Source organism: Grampus griseus (assembly GCF_964374135.1).
Source record: "Grampus griseus genome assembly, chromosome: 11".
In the NCBI taxonomy this organism is placed as follows: Eukaryota; Metazoa; Chordata; class Mammalia; order Artiodactyla; family Delphinidae; genus Grampus; species Grampus griseus.
Window position 1 is genome coordinate 76,884,603 of NC_139005.1, and position 17,509 is coordinate 76,902,111.

At 42.8% G+C, this 17,509-nt stretch overlaps 1 protein-coding gene across 1 annotated transcript in view; it reads right to left on the minus strand.

Moving 5' to 3' along the window:
* Positions 1-11,981: 11,981 nt before the first annotated feature.
* Positions 11,982-17,509, minus strand: part of TMCC3 (transmembrane and coiled-coil domain family 3) — a 68,812-nt gene continuing 63,284 nt past the window's right edge. Inside the window, 1 exon segment of the mRNA XM_082666673.1 lies at positions 11,982-13,991. Coding sequence (XP_082522799.1) covers positions 13,689-13,991 — 303 coding nt within the window. The 3' untranslated portion in view covers positions 11,982-13,688.

Sequence of the window (17,509 nt, forward strand, 5' to 3'; positions counted from 1 at the left end):
AAAAAGCTGGTAACTACTCAGCCAAACCAACTGCCGATTATACAGCCCAAGAAGCTCAGGGAGCCAGGGAGGGTGTAGAAGTTTCTTTAGTTAATAGCTTTCCATTCTGTTCAACCACAAATCTGTCAGCCCATGTGTTTTCAAAGATCTAGGATATCGGCTTCAGGTAACCATCCTCACCATAATATGTCCAAAGAGCAAAGGTGTAAACGCACGATTTGCAACTGTGGTAATCTGCAACGGCGGTACTGACTGTTCCAGTCCTGGGGCTAAGTGACCCCTTTTAGGGCTCCAGGAGAGTCATCTGCCTCGCAGGAGGTGGGAGCTACCGAGTAACTAGAAGGCAATCGCTCAGTCCTCCCGTTACAGCACAGGGGAGTGGTTACCAGCGTAGGCTCGAGTCATACAAGCTTGGGGCTGAACAAACAGCCCACAATTACCCACTTCATGATGCTGTTAGTTTTTTAGTCACTCTGAGCCTCAGTTTCCTCATCTGTTAAGCAGGGACAATAGTGTCTGTCTTACTGGGTGTTGCAACAATTATGTTTGATAGTGAATGCAAAGCATTTGGCACATAGCATAGTACACAGTAAATGCTCAAAACATGTTAGCTGTCATTCCACAGCGATGAAAGCCCAGAAGGTGCTGTTTGGCACTGCCATGGTCCTTCTGTGTCCTATAAATTCCTACATCTCATGGTCATACCTATCAGAAGGTAGCTCTGTATGTAGGGCTGCAGGTAATCTGCAACCTTATGACTGTAAATTAACAAAAGCTACTATCATGAACTGCTATGAAGATTTGAAGTTACTCGGTTAAATTGTGACTATGGGTGTTCTCAGGTGTCCACGATAATTTTTTCTATTAGAGGTCCATGTATGATTCAAAATCGGAAAGCACTGCTTTATTGTGTGGCAGTATCTTTCATTATTAGCTATAATCTAACTCATCAAAAATTTTCTCCATCTCTCTTTTTAAGGAAATACAGACTTGGTGTTTTCCCTAAAGTGACACTTGGGAATATGCCGGATTGGTCACACATTTAATATAATCAGGTCTATTTTCTGTGTGTACATCTTCAGACATCAAATAACAATGGGTGTGCAAAATAACAACAGGGTCCCATAAGATTTCCAAAGATTCAAATATGCAAATAACCAGGGCAAGGAATGAGCTGACGTATTTACGAATGTCTCCATCACCTAAACGTGCTAGTTATTTTGTTAGTACAGGGGGCGTGAGTGCTGGATGACCAGAGGAGAAACTGCTTAGGACATCGAGCTGAGTGGAAGTAGATAAAAAGGCAGGAGAAGGCAAAGGCAAAGAGAGCTCAGCTCCCTCCTTCACTAGCTGTGACCTTGGGAAAAGTGTCTGAGCTTCAATTCGACCCATATACCAGGGATAACGATGCCTATGGCATAGGACTGGCTCAGATAAGTTACCACACTAGGAAAATAAAGTGCTTCGTCAGCACCAAAGCACCATACAATGAAGAGAGATGCCACTAAACAGGCTGCTTCTTCAGAGGGTCTGCTCACTCCTGTGCCCACACCTGTCCTGGTGTTGCCCTCCTTCTTGTCTGTCTTGCTCCAGCTCAGGACGGCTCTGCCTTGCCCTCAACATCCTACCACACCTCTTCCCACAACACCAGGGAACATCTCCTAGAATTCCAGGTACTGTGACAAACCGTCCTTCCCTCTCCCACCAGGCTCAAGGAATGGGCACATGGACAACTTTGCACAGGGTAGACTTGAAATTAGTTTAAACATTGATTGGGGATGGGTGGGGAGAGGGAAGGATGAATAGGCAGAGGATTTTTAGGGCAGTGTCACTATTCTGTATGACACTATAATTAATGGTGGATGCATGTCATTACACACTTGTCCAAAGCCACAGAATATACAAGAGTGAACCCTAATGTAAACTAGGGACTTTGGGTGATAATGACGTATCAGTGTAGGTTCCCCCTACATTGTACCCCCTGTTGGGGGATGTTGACAGCAGGGGAGGCTGTACATGTGTGGGGACAGGGGGTGTATGGAAATCTCTGTACCTTCCAATGAAGTTTTTTGTGAGCCTAAAACTGCCCTAAAATAGTCTATTTTAAAAAATGATTATACAGACACACAAACAGATCTGCTACTGAGATGGGCTCTGACAAATGTGAAAATTTAAGAAATCTAGCTCTTTTTTTTTTATAAATTTATTTATCTGTTTGTTTATTTTTATTTTTTGGCTGCGTTGGGTCTTCATTGCTGCACATGGGCTTTTCTCTAGTTGAGGGGAGCGGGGGCTGCTCTTCGTTGCGGTGCGCGGGCTTCTCATTGCGGTGGCTTCTCTTCTTGCGGAGCATGGGCTCTAGGTGCACGGGCTTCAGTAGTTGTGGTTCACGGGCTCCGGAGCGAAGGCTCAGTAGTTGTGGCACATGGGCTTAGCTGCTTCGCGGCATGGGAGATCTTCCTGGACCAGGGCTTAGAACGCGTGTCCCCTGCATTGGCAGGCGGACTCCCAACCACTGCGCCACCAGGGAAGCCTCTAGCTCTTGGTTTAACATCAAAGCCAACATCGTGTTTATTTTAAAAAATGATGGCACCTGCTTTGAATGTGGTGAAGGTCTACAGGGAATTTACAATGTTAGGCTGACAGGAAACTATACGATATCCCACAAAACAGAAATTCTACAACAGACCTCACAATGATCATTTCCGGTTTCTATGCTCGGAGCCACTAACTACTGCCTAAACACATCTTAAACAGCGAGCACGTTTTGTTGAAACATTTCTCTAAGGACAAATACAGCAGACAAGCTTTAAATAAAGTTGCAACACATAAATCATTCCTAAAACAATCAAAGTACTTACTTCCCAGCTTCTTATAAACAGAGAATTGTACTGACTTTAGAAAATTATAAATCTGCTTTTATACCCTCTGGGTTATCACTCCTGTTAAATGTACCTTTCTTTTTAAAAAAGCTTCTTAACTACTTTTAATAAAAATAGGCCAATTTCATTCTTTTCAGTGATTTATCTTTTTAGACCAACTCTTTCCTTAGCACATGTGCTAAACTTCTTATACACCTCTCTCCAGATAAAGTCTTGAATTTTAAATAATGCCATTTCATCCTACCCCCGGTTTCTCAAAATTGTAGAAATATGCATAATAGTTTCTTTAATCATGCATGTTCATATTAGTAAGTATATTTGAATGTTTTCCCAAACCAATACAACTATATTTGGATTCAATGCAAAAATGTTCCATGTGAGGCAAAATAATTTGGTATTTAGGAAACAAAGAAAAAGGATCTAAGTGAGTAGTTGCCCGAGGGAAGCTAGTTCCTCTCACTATTATTGAACCCATAATTAAACCTGATACACTAGAAAAATGACAGGGTGAGAAACATACATAGTGGGGAAATATTTAAATGAATACAAGAGTGACAAATCAGGAGAAGGGCTAAAATCACATGGATGCTAATTGACAGAGAAGGATAATAATAGCATTATGGGCTGCAATGGAAAGGGGAGGAGTTTCAGACGATTTCAATTTAGCAATAGATCACAGCAACCATATAAGCAGAACAACTAACTATACATGCTGTAAACTTGGGACGAATGCTACTTTCTTTTTTTTTTTTCTTTTGAACACGAATTTCTATGCTTTTACTATAAGTGGGTGAAAGATTTACAATAATTTCTTTACATAATAAAATGTAGCTATTAGAAAGAATAAAACAGGAGTTCCCAGGTGGCGCAGTGGTTAAGAATCCGCCTGCCAATGCAGGGGACACAGGTTCGAGCCGTGATCCACGAAGATCCCACATGTTGCGGAGCAACTAAGCCCATGCAACATAACTACTGAGCCTGTGCTCTAGAGCCCGCGAGCCACAACTACTGAGCCCATGTGCCACAACTACTGAAGCCCACACGCCTAGAGCCTGTGCTCGGCAACAAGAGAAGCCACCGCAATGAGAAGCCCACGTCCCACAACGATGAGTAGCCTCTGCTCGACACAACTAGAGAAAGTCCATGTGCAGCAACAAAGACCCAACGCAGCCAAAAATAAATAAATTTAAAAAACAAAAAGAATAAGACAGCTGTATGTACTGATACTTAATATATTTAAATAACAAATGCTACTTTCACTGTCCAAAATCAGCAACATAGAGAGGCGGGGTCAAGATGGTGGTGTGGGAAGACACGGAATTAGCGTCTCCCCACAACTAAGGCGCCTGCCAGCCGCTGGTGGAAGACTCGGACGCACAAGGAGATGGGAGGAACCCCAGAGTGAAACTGTAGGATGCAGGGGGACTGAGGGGGGAGGAGAAGCGGAGGCCAGACAGGATCAGTGCCCCTGAGGCTGCGGATATCATGAGAGGCAAGCAGGAGGGGCCCTCCCAGAGCGAAGGAGCAGGAGAGGAGAGGAGGGCGTTTGCCCCACCCACTCTAGCCCAGGAAGCCTGCTGGGCTCCCAGGTGAGGTCCCCCGCCCTCTGAGCCCAGGGGTGGGGGGCACATCTGGGCCCCTTCTGTTTCTTGAGCCTAAGCCCCACTCCGCCATGTCCCCCAGGGCCTTTTCCATCTCTGTGGGTCCTTAGCAGTGGCCCCGCCCACTGTCCAAACCTCACCCTTGCTTAGGCCCCGCCCTCCACAGCCAAGGCCTTCCCCCGCCCCTACCCTTTGTTTTTTTCTTTTCCCTCCTCCTCCTTTTTTACTATTGTGGTACTGATGTACCTTCTGGTTGTTGATCCATCTATATTTTTATTTTTATATTCTAACATATCTGTTAGTTTCCTAGTATAATTTTATTTTTTACTTTGTTATTGTTCTTTTAGTTTAGTTTTTTTTTTTTGGCCGCCCCACATGGCTTACAGGATCTTGTTTCATGAGCCGGGGGTTGGGCCGAAGCTCCTGTGGTGGGAGCTCCAAGTCCAAACCACTGGACTAACAGAGAACCTCACATGCCAGGGAATATTCGTCGGAGTGAGGTCTCACAGAGTTCCTCATCTCAGCACCAAGACCCAGGTCTACCCAATAGCCTACAAACTCCAGTGCTGGAAGCCTCTGGCAAAACAAACAGGAAGATAGGAACACAATCCTACTCATAAAAAAAAAAAATGAGATGGCAAAAAAATATATCACAGATGAAGGAGCAAGGTAAAACCTACAACACCAAATAAATGAAGAGGAAATAGGCAATCTACGTGAAAAAGAATTCAGAGTAATGGTAGCAAAGCTGATTCAGAATCTCAGAAACAGAATGGAGGCATGGATTGAGAAAATACAAGAAATGTTTAACCAAGATCTAGAAGAACTAAAGAACAAACAGAGATGAACAACACAATAACTGAAATGAAAAATACACTAGAAGGAATCAATAACAGAATAACTGAGGCAGAAGAACGAATAAGTGAGCTGGAAGACAGAATGGTGGAAATAACTGCGGAGGAGCAGAATAAAGAAAAAAGAATGAAAAGAATTGAGGACAGTCTCAGAGACCTCTGGGACAACACTAAACGCACCAACATTGGAATTATAGGGGTCCCAGAAGAAGAGAAAAAGAAAGGGTCTGAGAAAATATTTGAAGAGATTAGGTTGAAAATTTCCTTAACATGGGAAAGGAAATAGTCATCCAAGTCCAGGAAGCACAGAGAGTCCCATACAGGAAAAACACCAATACACATATTAATCAAACTAACAGAAATTAAATTCTAAGAAAAAATATGAAAAGCAGCAAGGGAAAAACAAAAAATAACATACAAAGGAATCCCCATAAGGTTATCAGCTGATTTTTCAGTGGAAACTCTGCAGGCCAGAAGGGAGTGGCAGGATATACTTAAAGTGATGAAAGAAAAAAACCTACAACCAAGATTGATCTACCCAGCAAGGATCTCATTCAGATTTGATGGAGAAGTCAAAAGCTTTTCAGACAAGCAAAAGCTAAGCAAATTCAGCACCACCAAACCAGCTTTACAAAAAATGCTAAAGGAACTTCTCTAAGCAGGAAACACAAAAGACCCACAAAAGCAAACCCAAAACAATTAAGAAAGTGGTAGTAGGAACATATATATTGATAATAACCTTGAAAGTAAATGGATTAAATGCCCCAACCAAAAGACACAGACTGGTTGAATGGATACAAAAACAAGACCCATATATATGCTGTCTACAAAAGACCCATTTCAGACCTAGGGACACATACAGACTGAAAGTGAAGGGACAGAAAAAGATATTCCATGCAAATGTAAATCAAAAGACAGCTGGGGGGCTTCCCTGGTGGCGCAGTGGTTGAGAGTCCGCCTGCCGATGCAGGGGACACGGGTTCGTGCCCCGTTCCGGGAAGATCCCACATGCCGCGGAGCGGCTGGGCCCGTCAGCCATGGCCGCTGAGCCTGCGCGTCCGGAGCCTGTGCTCCGCAACGGGAGAGGCCACAACAGTGAGAGGCCCGCGTACCGCAAAAAAAAAAAAAAAAAAAAAAAAGACAGCTGGGGTAGCAATACTCATATCAGATAAAATAGACTTTAAAATAAAGACTGTCATAAGAGATAAGGAGAGACACTACCTAATGATCAAAGGATCAATCCAAGAAGAAGATATAACAATTATAAATGCTTATGCACCCAGCATAGGAGCACCTCAATCCATAAGGCAAATGCTAACAACCATGAAAGGAGAAATCTACAGTAACACAGTAATAGTAGGGAACTTGAACACCCCACTTACAACCATGGACAGATCATCCAAACAGAAAATAAATAAGGAAATACAAGCTTTAAATGACACAACAGACCAGATAGATCTAACTGATATTTATAGAACATTCCACCTAAAAGTGGTAGAATACACTTTCTTCTCAAGTGCACATGGAACATTCTCCAGGATAGATCACATCTTGGGTCACAAATCACGCATCGGAAAATTTAAGAAAATTGAAATCGTATCAAGCATCTTTTCTGACCACAATGTTATGAGACTGGAAATCAATTACAGGAAAAAAAACTGTAAAAAACACAAATACATGGAGGATAACAGTGCACTACAAAATAACCAAGAGATCACTGAAGAAATCAAAGAAGAAATTAAAAAATACATAGAAACAAATGATAGCAAAAACACAACAACCCAAAACCTATGGGATGCAGCAGAAGTAGTTCTAAGAGGAAAGTTTATAGCAATTCAAATCTCACGTCAAGAAACAAGAAAAATCTCAAATAAACAATCTATCCCTACACTTAAAACAACTAGAGAAAGAAGAACAAAGAAAACCCAAAGTCAGTAGGAGGAAAGAAATCATAAGATCAGAGCAGAAATAAATGAAATAGAAACGAAGAGAACAATAGCAAAGATCAATAAAACTAAAAGCTGGTTCTTTGAGAAGATAAACAAAATTGATAAACCCTTAGCCAGACTCATCAAGAAAAAAAAGGGAGAAGACACAAATCAATAAAATTAGAAATGAAAAAGGAGAAATCACAACTGACACTGCAGAAATACAAAGGATTGTAAGAGACTACTACAAACAACTATAGGCCAATAAAATGGACAACCTAGAAGAAATGGACAAATTCTTGGAACGATACAATTTTCCCAGACTGAACCAGGAAGAATTAGAAAATATAGACAGACCTACTGCAAGTAATGAAATTGAAACCGTAACTAAAAATCTTCCAATAGACAAAAGTCCAGGACTAGATGGCTTCACAGGTGAATTTATCAAACATTTAGAGAAGAGCTAACACTGATCCTTCTGAAACTCTTCCAAAAAATTGCAGAGGGAGAAACACTCCCATATTCATTCTACGAAGCCACCATCACCCTGATACCAAAGCCAGAAAAAGATATTACAAAAAAAGAATATTATAGACCAATATCACTGATGAACATAGATGCAAAAATCCGGAACAAAATACTAGCAAACAGAATCCAACAGCACATTAAAAGGATCATACACCATGATCAAGTGGGATTTATCCCAGGGATGCAAGGATTCTTCAATACACGTAAAACAATCAATGTGATACACCACTTTAACAAATTAAGGAATAAAAACCATATGATCATCTGAATACATGCAGAAAAAGCTTTTGACAAAATTCAACATCCATTTATGATAAAAACGCTCCAGAAAATGGGCACAGAGGGAACCTACCTCAACATAATAAAGGCCATATATGACAAACCCACAGCAAGCATCATACTCAATGATGAAAAACTGAAAGCATTTCCACTAAGATCAGGAACAAGAAAAGGATGTCCACTCTCGCCACTCTTAATTCAACACAGTTTTGGCAGTCCTAGCCACGGTAATCAGAAAAGAAAAAGAAATAAAAGGAATACAAATTGGAAAAGAAGTAAAACTGTCACTGTTTGCTGATGACATGATACTATACATAGAGAATCCTAAAGATGCCACCAGAAAACTACTAGAACCAATCAATGAATTTGGTAAAGCAGCAGGATACAAATTAATGCACAGAAATCTCTGGCATTCCTATACACCAACAACGAAAAATCAGAAAGAGAAATTAAGGAAACAATCCCATTTGCCATTGCAACAAAAAGAATAAAATACCTAGGAATAAACCTGCCTAAGGAGGTGAAAGACTTGTCCTCAGAAAACTATAAAACACTGATGAAAGAAATCAAAGATGACATAAACAGATGGAGAAATATACCATGTTCTTGGATGGGAAGAATCAATACTGTGAAAATAACTATACTACCCAAAGCAATCTACAGATTCAATGAAATCCCTATCAAACTACCAGTGGCATTCTTCACAGAATTAGAACAAATAATTTTACAATTCATATGGAAACACAAAAGACCCTGCATAGACAAAGCAATCTTGAGAAAGAAAAACGGAGTTGGAGGAATCAGGCTCCCCGACTTCAAACTATGCCACAAAGCCACAGTAATCAAGACAGTAATGGTACTGGCACAAAAACGGAAATATAGATTAATGGTACAGGACAGAATGCCCAGAGATAAACCCACGCATATATGGGCACCTCATTTACGACAAAGGAGGCAAGAAAATACAATGGAAAGAAGACAGCCTCTTCAGTACGTGGGGCTGGGAAAACTGGACAGCTACATGTAAAAGAATGAAATTAGAACACTCCCTGACACCATACACAAAAATAAACTCCAAATGGATTAAAGACTTAAATGTAACACCAGACATTATCAAACTCTTAGAGGAAAACATAGGAAAAACACTCTTTGACATAAACCACAGCAAGATCTTTTTTGACCCACCTCCTAGAGTAATGAAAATAAAAACAAAAATAAACAAATGGGACTTAAAATCTTTTGCACAGCAAAGGAAACCATAAATAAGACAAAAAGACAACCCTCAGAATGGGAGAAAATATTTGCAAATGAAACAACAAAGGATTAATCTCCAGAATATACAAACAGCTCATGGAGCTCAATATCAAAAAAGCAAACAATCCAGTTAAAAAATGGGTGGAAGACCTAAATAGACTTTTCACCAAGGAAGACATATAGATGGTCAAGAGGCACATGAAAAGATGCTTAACATCACTAATTATTAGAGAAATGCAGATCAAAACTACAATGCGGTATTACCTCACACCCGTCAGAATGGCCATTATCAAAAAATCTAGAAACAATAAATGCTGGAAAGAGTGTGCTGAAAAGGAACCCTCTTGCACTGTTGGTGGGAATGTAAATTGATACAGCCACTATGGAGAACAGTATGGAGGTTCCTTAAAAAACTAAAAATAGAACTACCATATGACCCAGCAATTCCACTACTGGGCATATACCCTGAGAAAACTATAATTCAAAAAGAGGCATGTACCACAATGTTCATTGCAGCACTATTTACAATAGCCAGGACGTGGAACCAACTTAAATGTCCATTGACAGATGAATGTATAAAGCAGATGTGGGGGCTTCCCTGGTGGCGCAGTGGTTCAGAGTCTGCCTGCCGATGCAGGCGACACGGGTTCGTGCCCCGGTCCGGGAAGATCCCACATGCTGCGGAGCGGCTGGGTCCGTAAGCCATGGCCGCTGAGCCTGCGCGTCCGGAGCCAGTGCTCCGCAACGGGAGAGGCCACAACAGTGAGAGGCCCGCGTACCGCAAAACAAAAAAAAAAGATGTGGTACATATATACAATGGAATATTACTCAGCCATAAAAAGAAACGAAACTGAGTTATTTGTAGTGAGGTGGATGGACCTAGAGTCTGTCATACAGAGTGAAGTCAGAAAAACAAATACAGTAAACTAACACATATATATGGAATCTAAAAAAAAAAAAAGAAATGGTACAGATGAACCTAGTTGCAGGGCAGGAATAAAGAGGTAGACATAGAGAATGGACCTGAGGACGCGGGGTGGGAGCGCGAAGCTGGGGCGAAGTGAGAGTAGCATTGACATATATACACTACCGAATGTAAAATAGTTGGCTGGTGGGAAGCAACAGCATAGCACGGGGAGATCGGCTCGGTGCTTTGCGATGACCTAGAGGGGTGGGATAGGGAGGATGGGAGGGAGGCTTAAGAGGGAGGGGATATGGGGACATGTGTGTGCACATGGCTGATTTGCTTTTTTGTACAACAGAAACTAATACAGTATTGTGAAGCAATTATACTCCAATAAAGATCTATTAAAAAAAAGAATCAGCAATGGAATATTTTTATTTACTGCTACATTATGGGTTTAAATTTTTTTGGTGGGGGGGGAATGAGTGGGGGCGATGTTTTGTTCCGACTCAATCATACTCAAAGTATAAGCTGGAATAACCAATTCAAAACCCACAAGAGTATTCTTAGGTTTTTGTTTTGTCCTCAGCAAACTATCATTATCCTGGTGATCATGAAAATGACATGCACCAAACAATCCAGTGCTAGAACCCAATGTCCAGCATCTTCAACCACTCAGTTAAGTTCGCTGAGGGAGCCGGCGCGTACCCACCCCTCCGCTGGCTTTCATCTCTAGGTACGCACATGATGCTGACTGCCAACGAAAGGTGGGGAAGAGGATTCGTTAAATGTATATTGAATATCCAACTCCAGGGTATGTCATAGCTAGAGCACTATTTTCATTGTATATTTATAACATTTTATTTAATCTCCTTGGAGTGAAAAGCAGCAACAGTGGGAAAGTTTATTCTTTAAGAAGAAAATAATAAACTGCGGAGAGTGAAAGTCTCCTTGGAGGATATCATCTTATTAAAAAGCTTCATGAACTTTCAATGAGACTCTAAAATAAATACACTGTGTAGGTTGAGCATCTCCAAGTGAAAACAAGGTTTCTGAAATCTAATGAGAGTCACCAGAAACATGAATTCTTTAAAAAACAAAAAAAATTCATGATCAGGTGGAATGATTTAGATCCTACAGTATTTCAGAAGAGAGTCAGTTTCAAGCAGCTTCTATTAACAGCTCCAGCCTGGAGGGGGTGAATTGTGTTGCTTTCTTCTCCACCTTTCTCCCCGGGGAGGAGACACACTGATCACAGGTCTGGCTGAGCGACGGAGCAGAGTGTTGGGGCGTGAGAAGGAGGCCCATGCCTACCTGGAGGGAAGGGCCAGGGATCTCACTCTTTCTCTCTAAACCACCAGCAGCATCTACACCTACCCTACTGCCTGGCATCTCCAAAGTGCCTCAGAAATGTTCACAGAAATCAAGAGGAGCCCATCCAGGAGCCATCTTGATTCAAGGGCCTAAGTTACACCTGGCCCTCAGCCCACATGGAGACTGAAGCCCACAGACAACAGGGAATGCTGGTCATGAAAACGGAAAAGCAAAAAGGAGCACAACATTGCTCCTCTCTCCCTTCCCTGGATCTGCAACCTGTTTCTGTCCCCTGGACTGGATGGACCACAGTGTATTTACAGCCAACTTGGGAGACCAGGGGAGAGCCTGGCAGTGAAAGGGGACACAGCCATGAGATGGGGTGGGACTCCCTCTTCCCTGAATGCAAGATACTTTAAGCCAAAGATTTTGTGAAATGATGTTTATTGTTTTAAAAAGCTCAAGTCTGGAATTAGATAGTAATGATAGTTGCCTAAGTGTGAATTGACTAAAACCACTGAATTGTAAACTTAAAAAAAAGCAAGCTTAAGTTGTATGAGACTCACCCACACTGGACTTGTACCAAACGCCTGACTATTCCGTTCCCTCAAACCATGGCTTATGTCACATTTTTTTCAGGAGATTTCCCTAAGAGCAGCTATTTGCAAATCATTACACTTAAAATTTAAATCCAGACGATTTGATGTTTTTTGGAAGAAAATGTACACTAACATGCTTCTTTATGCCTTCAGATAACAAAACAGCTGGTGTGAGAAGGGGCTGAACAACAGTTTCCGTTAGATTCTCATAGGACTTGCTTTTTGTTATATACGCAGAGAAACAGATCTAAAGGAAAATATTATCTGGGCTCAAGGTAGTGAATGGCATCCCCCAAACAGACCAAAGACGTTGACTTTCCATGGAGTGAAAGTGTGGCCACTCCACGTATTACCTCAGAACTTATCCTAAGAGAGAGATGGCAACCTTGGCTCAGACACTGGATCTAATTTATTTTATTCCTGCTGGTCTTTCAAGGTCTGACGAGGACCCTCCCTCAATCTTCATCCAGGTGACCTGCACCCACTCATCTAGCTGCCACCCAGTTAGATCATACGTCATATTTTCTTCCCCTTTTCCAGTGTATCTACCTCAGGGCACTTTAGCTTTATAAGCTACGATGCTGTTGTCCTTGAAGAGAAACAGAAACACTGCAACGTGCGCATCCTTTTTCATTTACTGAGTAAGCTTTGCTATCCCTCATAGACTGAATAAAGTGAATCACATCGCAGAGGGGCGCATCACAGCGAAGATGTGCCCAAACACAAACCTCCAGTGTAGTGCTTATCAGACATCAATTTCACGTTAAAGATGCTTTGGAAGCATCTCTACATGCCTTGAAGGTGGTACATAAGACAACCAGTGAATGTGAAATCAGGAGTGCGGCTCCCTGGGTATAAGAAGGTAAGGCCCATTCATAAATATTCATGTCTTACCATTTAAAGAGAAACCGAACACTTAAGTTAGACTTTTGATGGATCAACAGGTGTGTTATTAGATTTCCATGTGATAGAGAGTCACGAACAGTTGACCACTGTGGACACTGGGCACACATGGGACCTATGGTCATCAGTGAACAGTGGGGCGGATTACACGGGATTTACTGTGCTTCCACGGGCCACACGTGCTCACATGGGCAATGCCTATGCTTCCTCACCTCCCCAAGTCATGCCACACCCTCGCTGCTTATAGGACGCAGGGAAAACACAACCTCCAGCAAGAGTGCAGCTCAATTTTGACAGAGACTTAAGAGAGAGATTTAAAATCCCTTCTGGGTCACTAATCACACCAAGTGCTCAGCAATCAGAGGCTGACCATGCTGGACTAGGCAGGTGGGCAGGAAGCCTGGTCTGATTAAGGCAGTGAGCAACGTGGTGAGAGCATGGAAACAGATTCACGGTAACCACGTACAGGGACCCAGCTGGCAAGTGCTACCGAGAGAAGAGAACTGCAGTTATTTACAACGCGCAGCCGTGGCCCTTGTAATCTTCCGTCGGCACAAACGTTCATTTTAAAATCTGGTAGTATGCAGAGAATTTTCTCCAAAATAAAAACTTGAAAGAACATGAGGACAGGAACCAGCGGCTTCATCTTGGTATTATTATCCTTTCTATGGCACAGAGAATATGGTCCCAGTTTTTACAGAATATTGCCAGGAGAGTCACAGCGAAGAAGGTGCCGAGAATGTGGAAGCGGCTCTTCATCATGGGCGAGATGAACTTGGCGATGGTGGACACACACACCAGGATGACAGTCATGAAGGCCAGGACCACATTGATGCATTTCCCCAGGAGGACCTTGGCGTTCACGGTGTCTGTCTGCAGGGCTTGCTGCTCCTGCTGGTGGAGCTCCAACTTAGAAATGCGAGTCTGGCAGGACTCCAAGGCTTCCTGTGGGCGAGAGGGAGAGCGAGGATCAAATGCTGTTGAGATCACCAGCAACACGTGAGCGTGAGCTGGGACGTGCGCGAGGGCCACCCAGCTCAGGATGCTGCTGCCTGTGCAGCTTCGAACTGACGATGATAACGATGATGACGGTGATGACAGACAGAGAAGTAAGACAAGAATCCCAAGGCTCACGTTATCCTGTCCTTCACAGACAGAACGCGCATGTATCTACAACCATGAAGTACCATGAATGAGGAATTACGGTTAGGTATTTTTGACTCCACCTATATTTAAAATAAAGTGCATAAAATACTGGCATCTGGTGGAACCATCAGGGACAAACCAGAAGAGGGGTGGGATTCCGTTTTGTGACAGGTGACTAACTCCAGTCACGGGGTAGGTGACATCTCCAACTGCTAGTCCTTTTGTTGTTTTCTTTTTGGCTGTGCCACACGGCATGTGGGATCTTAGTTCCCTGACCAGGGATCGAACCGGGGCTCCCTGCAGTGGAAGCACAGAGTCCTAACCACTGGACTGCCAGGGAAGTCCCACCAACTGCTAGTCCTTATTCCACTGCTCAGTCCATGTGCACCTGTTACAGACCAGTGGAGGACGGAGGGAGGGATGGGGCCCGGCTGACTGTGGGGCTCTCATGGCTGCTCTTCGAACGCTGCGTTACCAGGGCACTATCTGAAGCTACAGCTTCTCCCCAGATCTCATTCTTGCCAAGGCTTTGATTACTAGACACGGACGACTCCAAGTATCTCCAGTCCAGCTGTCTCTCTTGAGATTGACTCATGTGTCTACATGTGTCCTGGACATCTCCACTTTGAGCTTCTTAAAAGCACCTCAAATGCACCATGGTCAGTTGTGGATTCATATCTGCACCTTCCCTGCTCCTGCCATCAACCGTGTCCCTTCCAATTCCTCTTCTCAGAAAACAGCACCAAGTTGTCATGTGAGAAACGTGAGAGGCATGCCTTGACACCCCTCTCGTCTAATCCAGCACCCGGCCCCTCCGATGCAACATCTGGTATTTAGCTTAACTGGTCCATTTCTCTCTCCTCCCACAGTAACCCCCCACCTCAGTCATCAGGGTCTCCACCTGCAGTAACTTTCCACTCATTTCTCTTCACACCCTCTTGGTCTTCAACCTCATGAATCCACTTTCCACACAGCAGCCCAAGTGATCTTTGAAGGACGCATATCTGATGTCACTCCTTCTTGTAGAAACTTTTAAATCTTTAACGTGGTCCAGACCCAGCCACTGTCTCCTGCCTTGCTTACCTGGTAAGCCTCCTCCCCCCTCACTGTGTTCTGGCCATACCGGCTTTTTGAAGTTCTGAAAAGGACCATGCTCAGGGCCTTTGCACACGCAGTGTGCTGTGGCCGAAAGGTTTGCCTCCCCACACACCATTCCCCTCTACCTTTCAGGTCCCACATTGATGGTCACATCCTGAGGGACACCTTCCTGGACCCACCAGACTATGTCAAGTCTCCCTCTGGCCCTTGTCCCTAACCAAGGGACCATACCTGCACCGCGCAGGAGGTACGTGCTGGCAGCAGGAGGTACGTGCTGGCTGAATGCTCCAGACTGGATGCCAGTAATGGGATATGAGGCTTGAGAGAGAAAAACCTTACACCTCTCGGGAGAAAAGGATCGAAGTAGAGGTGGTACAAGGAGCTCCTTTTAGTTCACGAGCCTGTTTTCCAACTCATTTACCAATATGTGTTTGCTCAATTAAAATCCAGTCATGTTTTCAGGTTTTAAACGAGCATAATGGCTCCAAAACTTATTTATTTTCCTTCTGCTGAACACACTCTATGGGCCAAGGGTTCTCTGTTACTATAGGAACTTCCATTACACAGGCTACCAACAAAAAAGGTACAACTTCTTCAGATCTCACATTCTAAAAAGTTCCGGCTTTCTACAATGACAGGCGAGTGCCCCCAATATCATGCATTCTTTTCAAACACTTAGGCCCATGGTGTCCTCTCTTTTAGGCATGGCATGGAAAAGGTGATAGGACAGGATAAAAGATCAACATTTTAGGCAAATTCATTCATCTGTGATTGGGTTGATGAATTACATATACAAATAGACTAATCCTAGAACTGCCTTAGAACTTCTGTCAAATTTTTTACCAAAAGGAAAATCCAAGAAAATTAAGCAGTGAATTCGTAAGGAATTTTGGTCACAGCACCCACTAAGAGATATACAGCCCCACAATCTTTAGTACTTCCTCGGGCCCAGTATTTAACTTATTGGGGATAAGGACAGAGGACAGGATTGTCTTTAAACTCTTCTAATTGAGAATTCAGGGTTAAAAAACTCATTTGCGTTTTAAAACAACAACAAAACCCTTGCATCCCTATAGGCAACAGTCACCCTCACCTATACGACTCCATCATCTTGTATAACCCTGCCTGTAAGAACAAAAGAAACAAGAAATAAAGAGGAAGCTGAGCAGGTCCAACTGCCAAAAGCCTCAAGAAATATGGCTACTCATACATAATAAATACAAAAATTGGCCAATATTTATTTTTATCCGCTTATTACGTGTCAGGTAAAGATTTAAGTACTTACATGTCTTATCCCATTTAATCCTCCTGACAGCCTTTTGAGGTAGAGCTCATTAATATTTCCATTATATAGATGAGGAAACTGAGGCACAGCGTTGATGTGTGCAGGTTTACGGTAATAGGCAGAGCCAGGATTCTAACTATCCTAACAAGAAAAGACCCTCCAGTCACTCACACAGGCATCCTCTTTGCACTTCTGAGCTACAAGGTGAAACTAGAAAATGCTGAGATGAACTCTTCTAAATTTTTAAGCTCTCTTTGTGAAGTCCCTCCCTTTATCTTACCCCTCCATCTCTAAAGTATGTTTCTTTAAAAAAAGGAATAATAATATAAACCCAAACCATCCCCTAAATAAGAAAACCATATATTTAGACATCAGCTAGTGGCATCCCAGACATATTCTAAAACAGAATGCTCTAATAAAACAGACTGCACTGTTCACCTGGCAACACTTCACATTTAAACGGCTTCCCATTTTTTAAACCAGTCAGCAGTGAAGTTAAGTCTCCTAGCCCAGAGCAGTGGCAGAAATCCCCCAAGTGTCTTCTGCACCAGGGTCCTCAGAGGCAAACAAGTCTGATCTGTGGCTCCCAGAAGTGTCCAAGTAGACGTCTGGGATTAGCACAGGCTCAGCCCCAGACACAGTGTGGAACAAAACGTGGGTGGCTACAAGTCGGCTTACACATTGTGGGAGAAATCTCTCCTTCTGTTTCAGCCCCTTGTAAAGTGGGGCTGGAGAAAGTAAGCACTGCCTACGAAGAAAATGTGTAAAACTGAAGCTGAGCATGACTGCGAGAGTATACTTTTTTGTTTTTTTCTTTAAAGAGGTGATCAATGGGCATGTAAATCACTGCAGCCATTATGGAAAACACTATAGAGGTTCCTCCAAAAATTAAAAATAGAACTACAATATGACACAGCAATCCCACTTCTCTGTA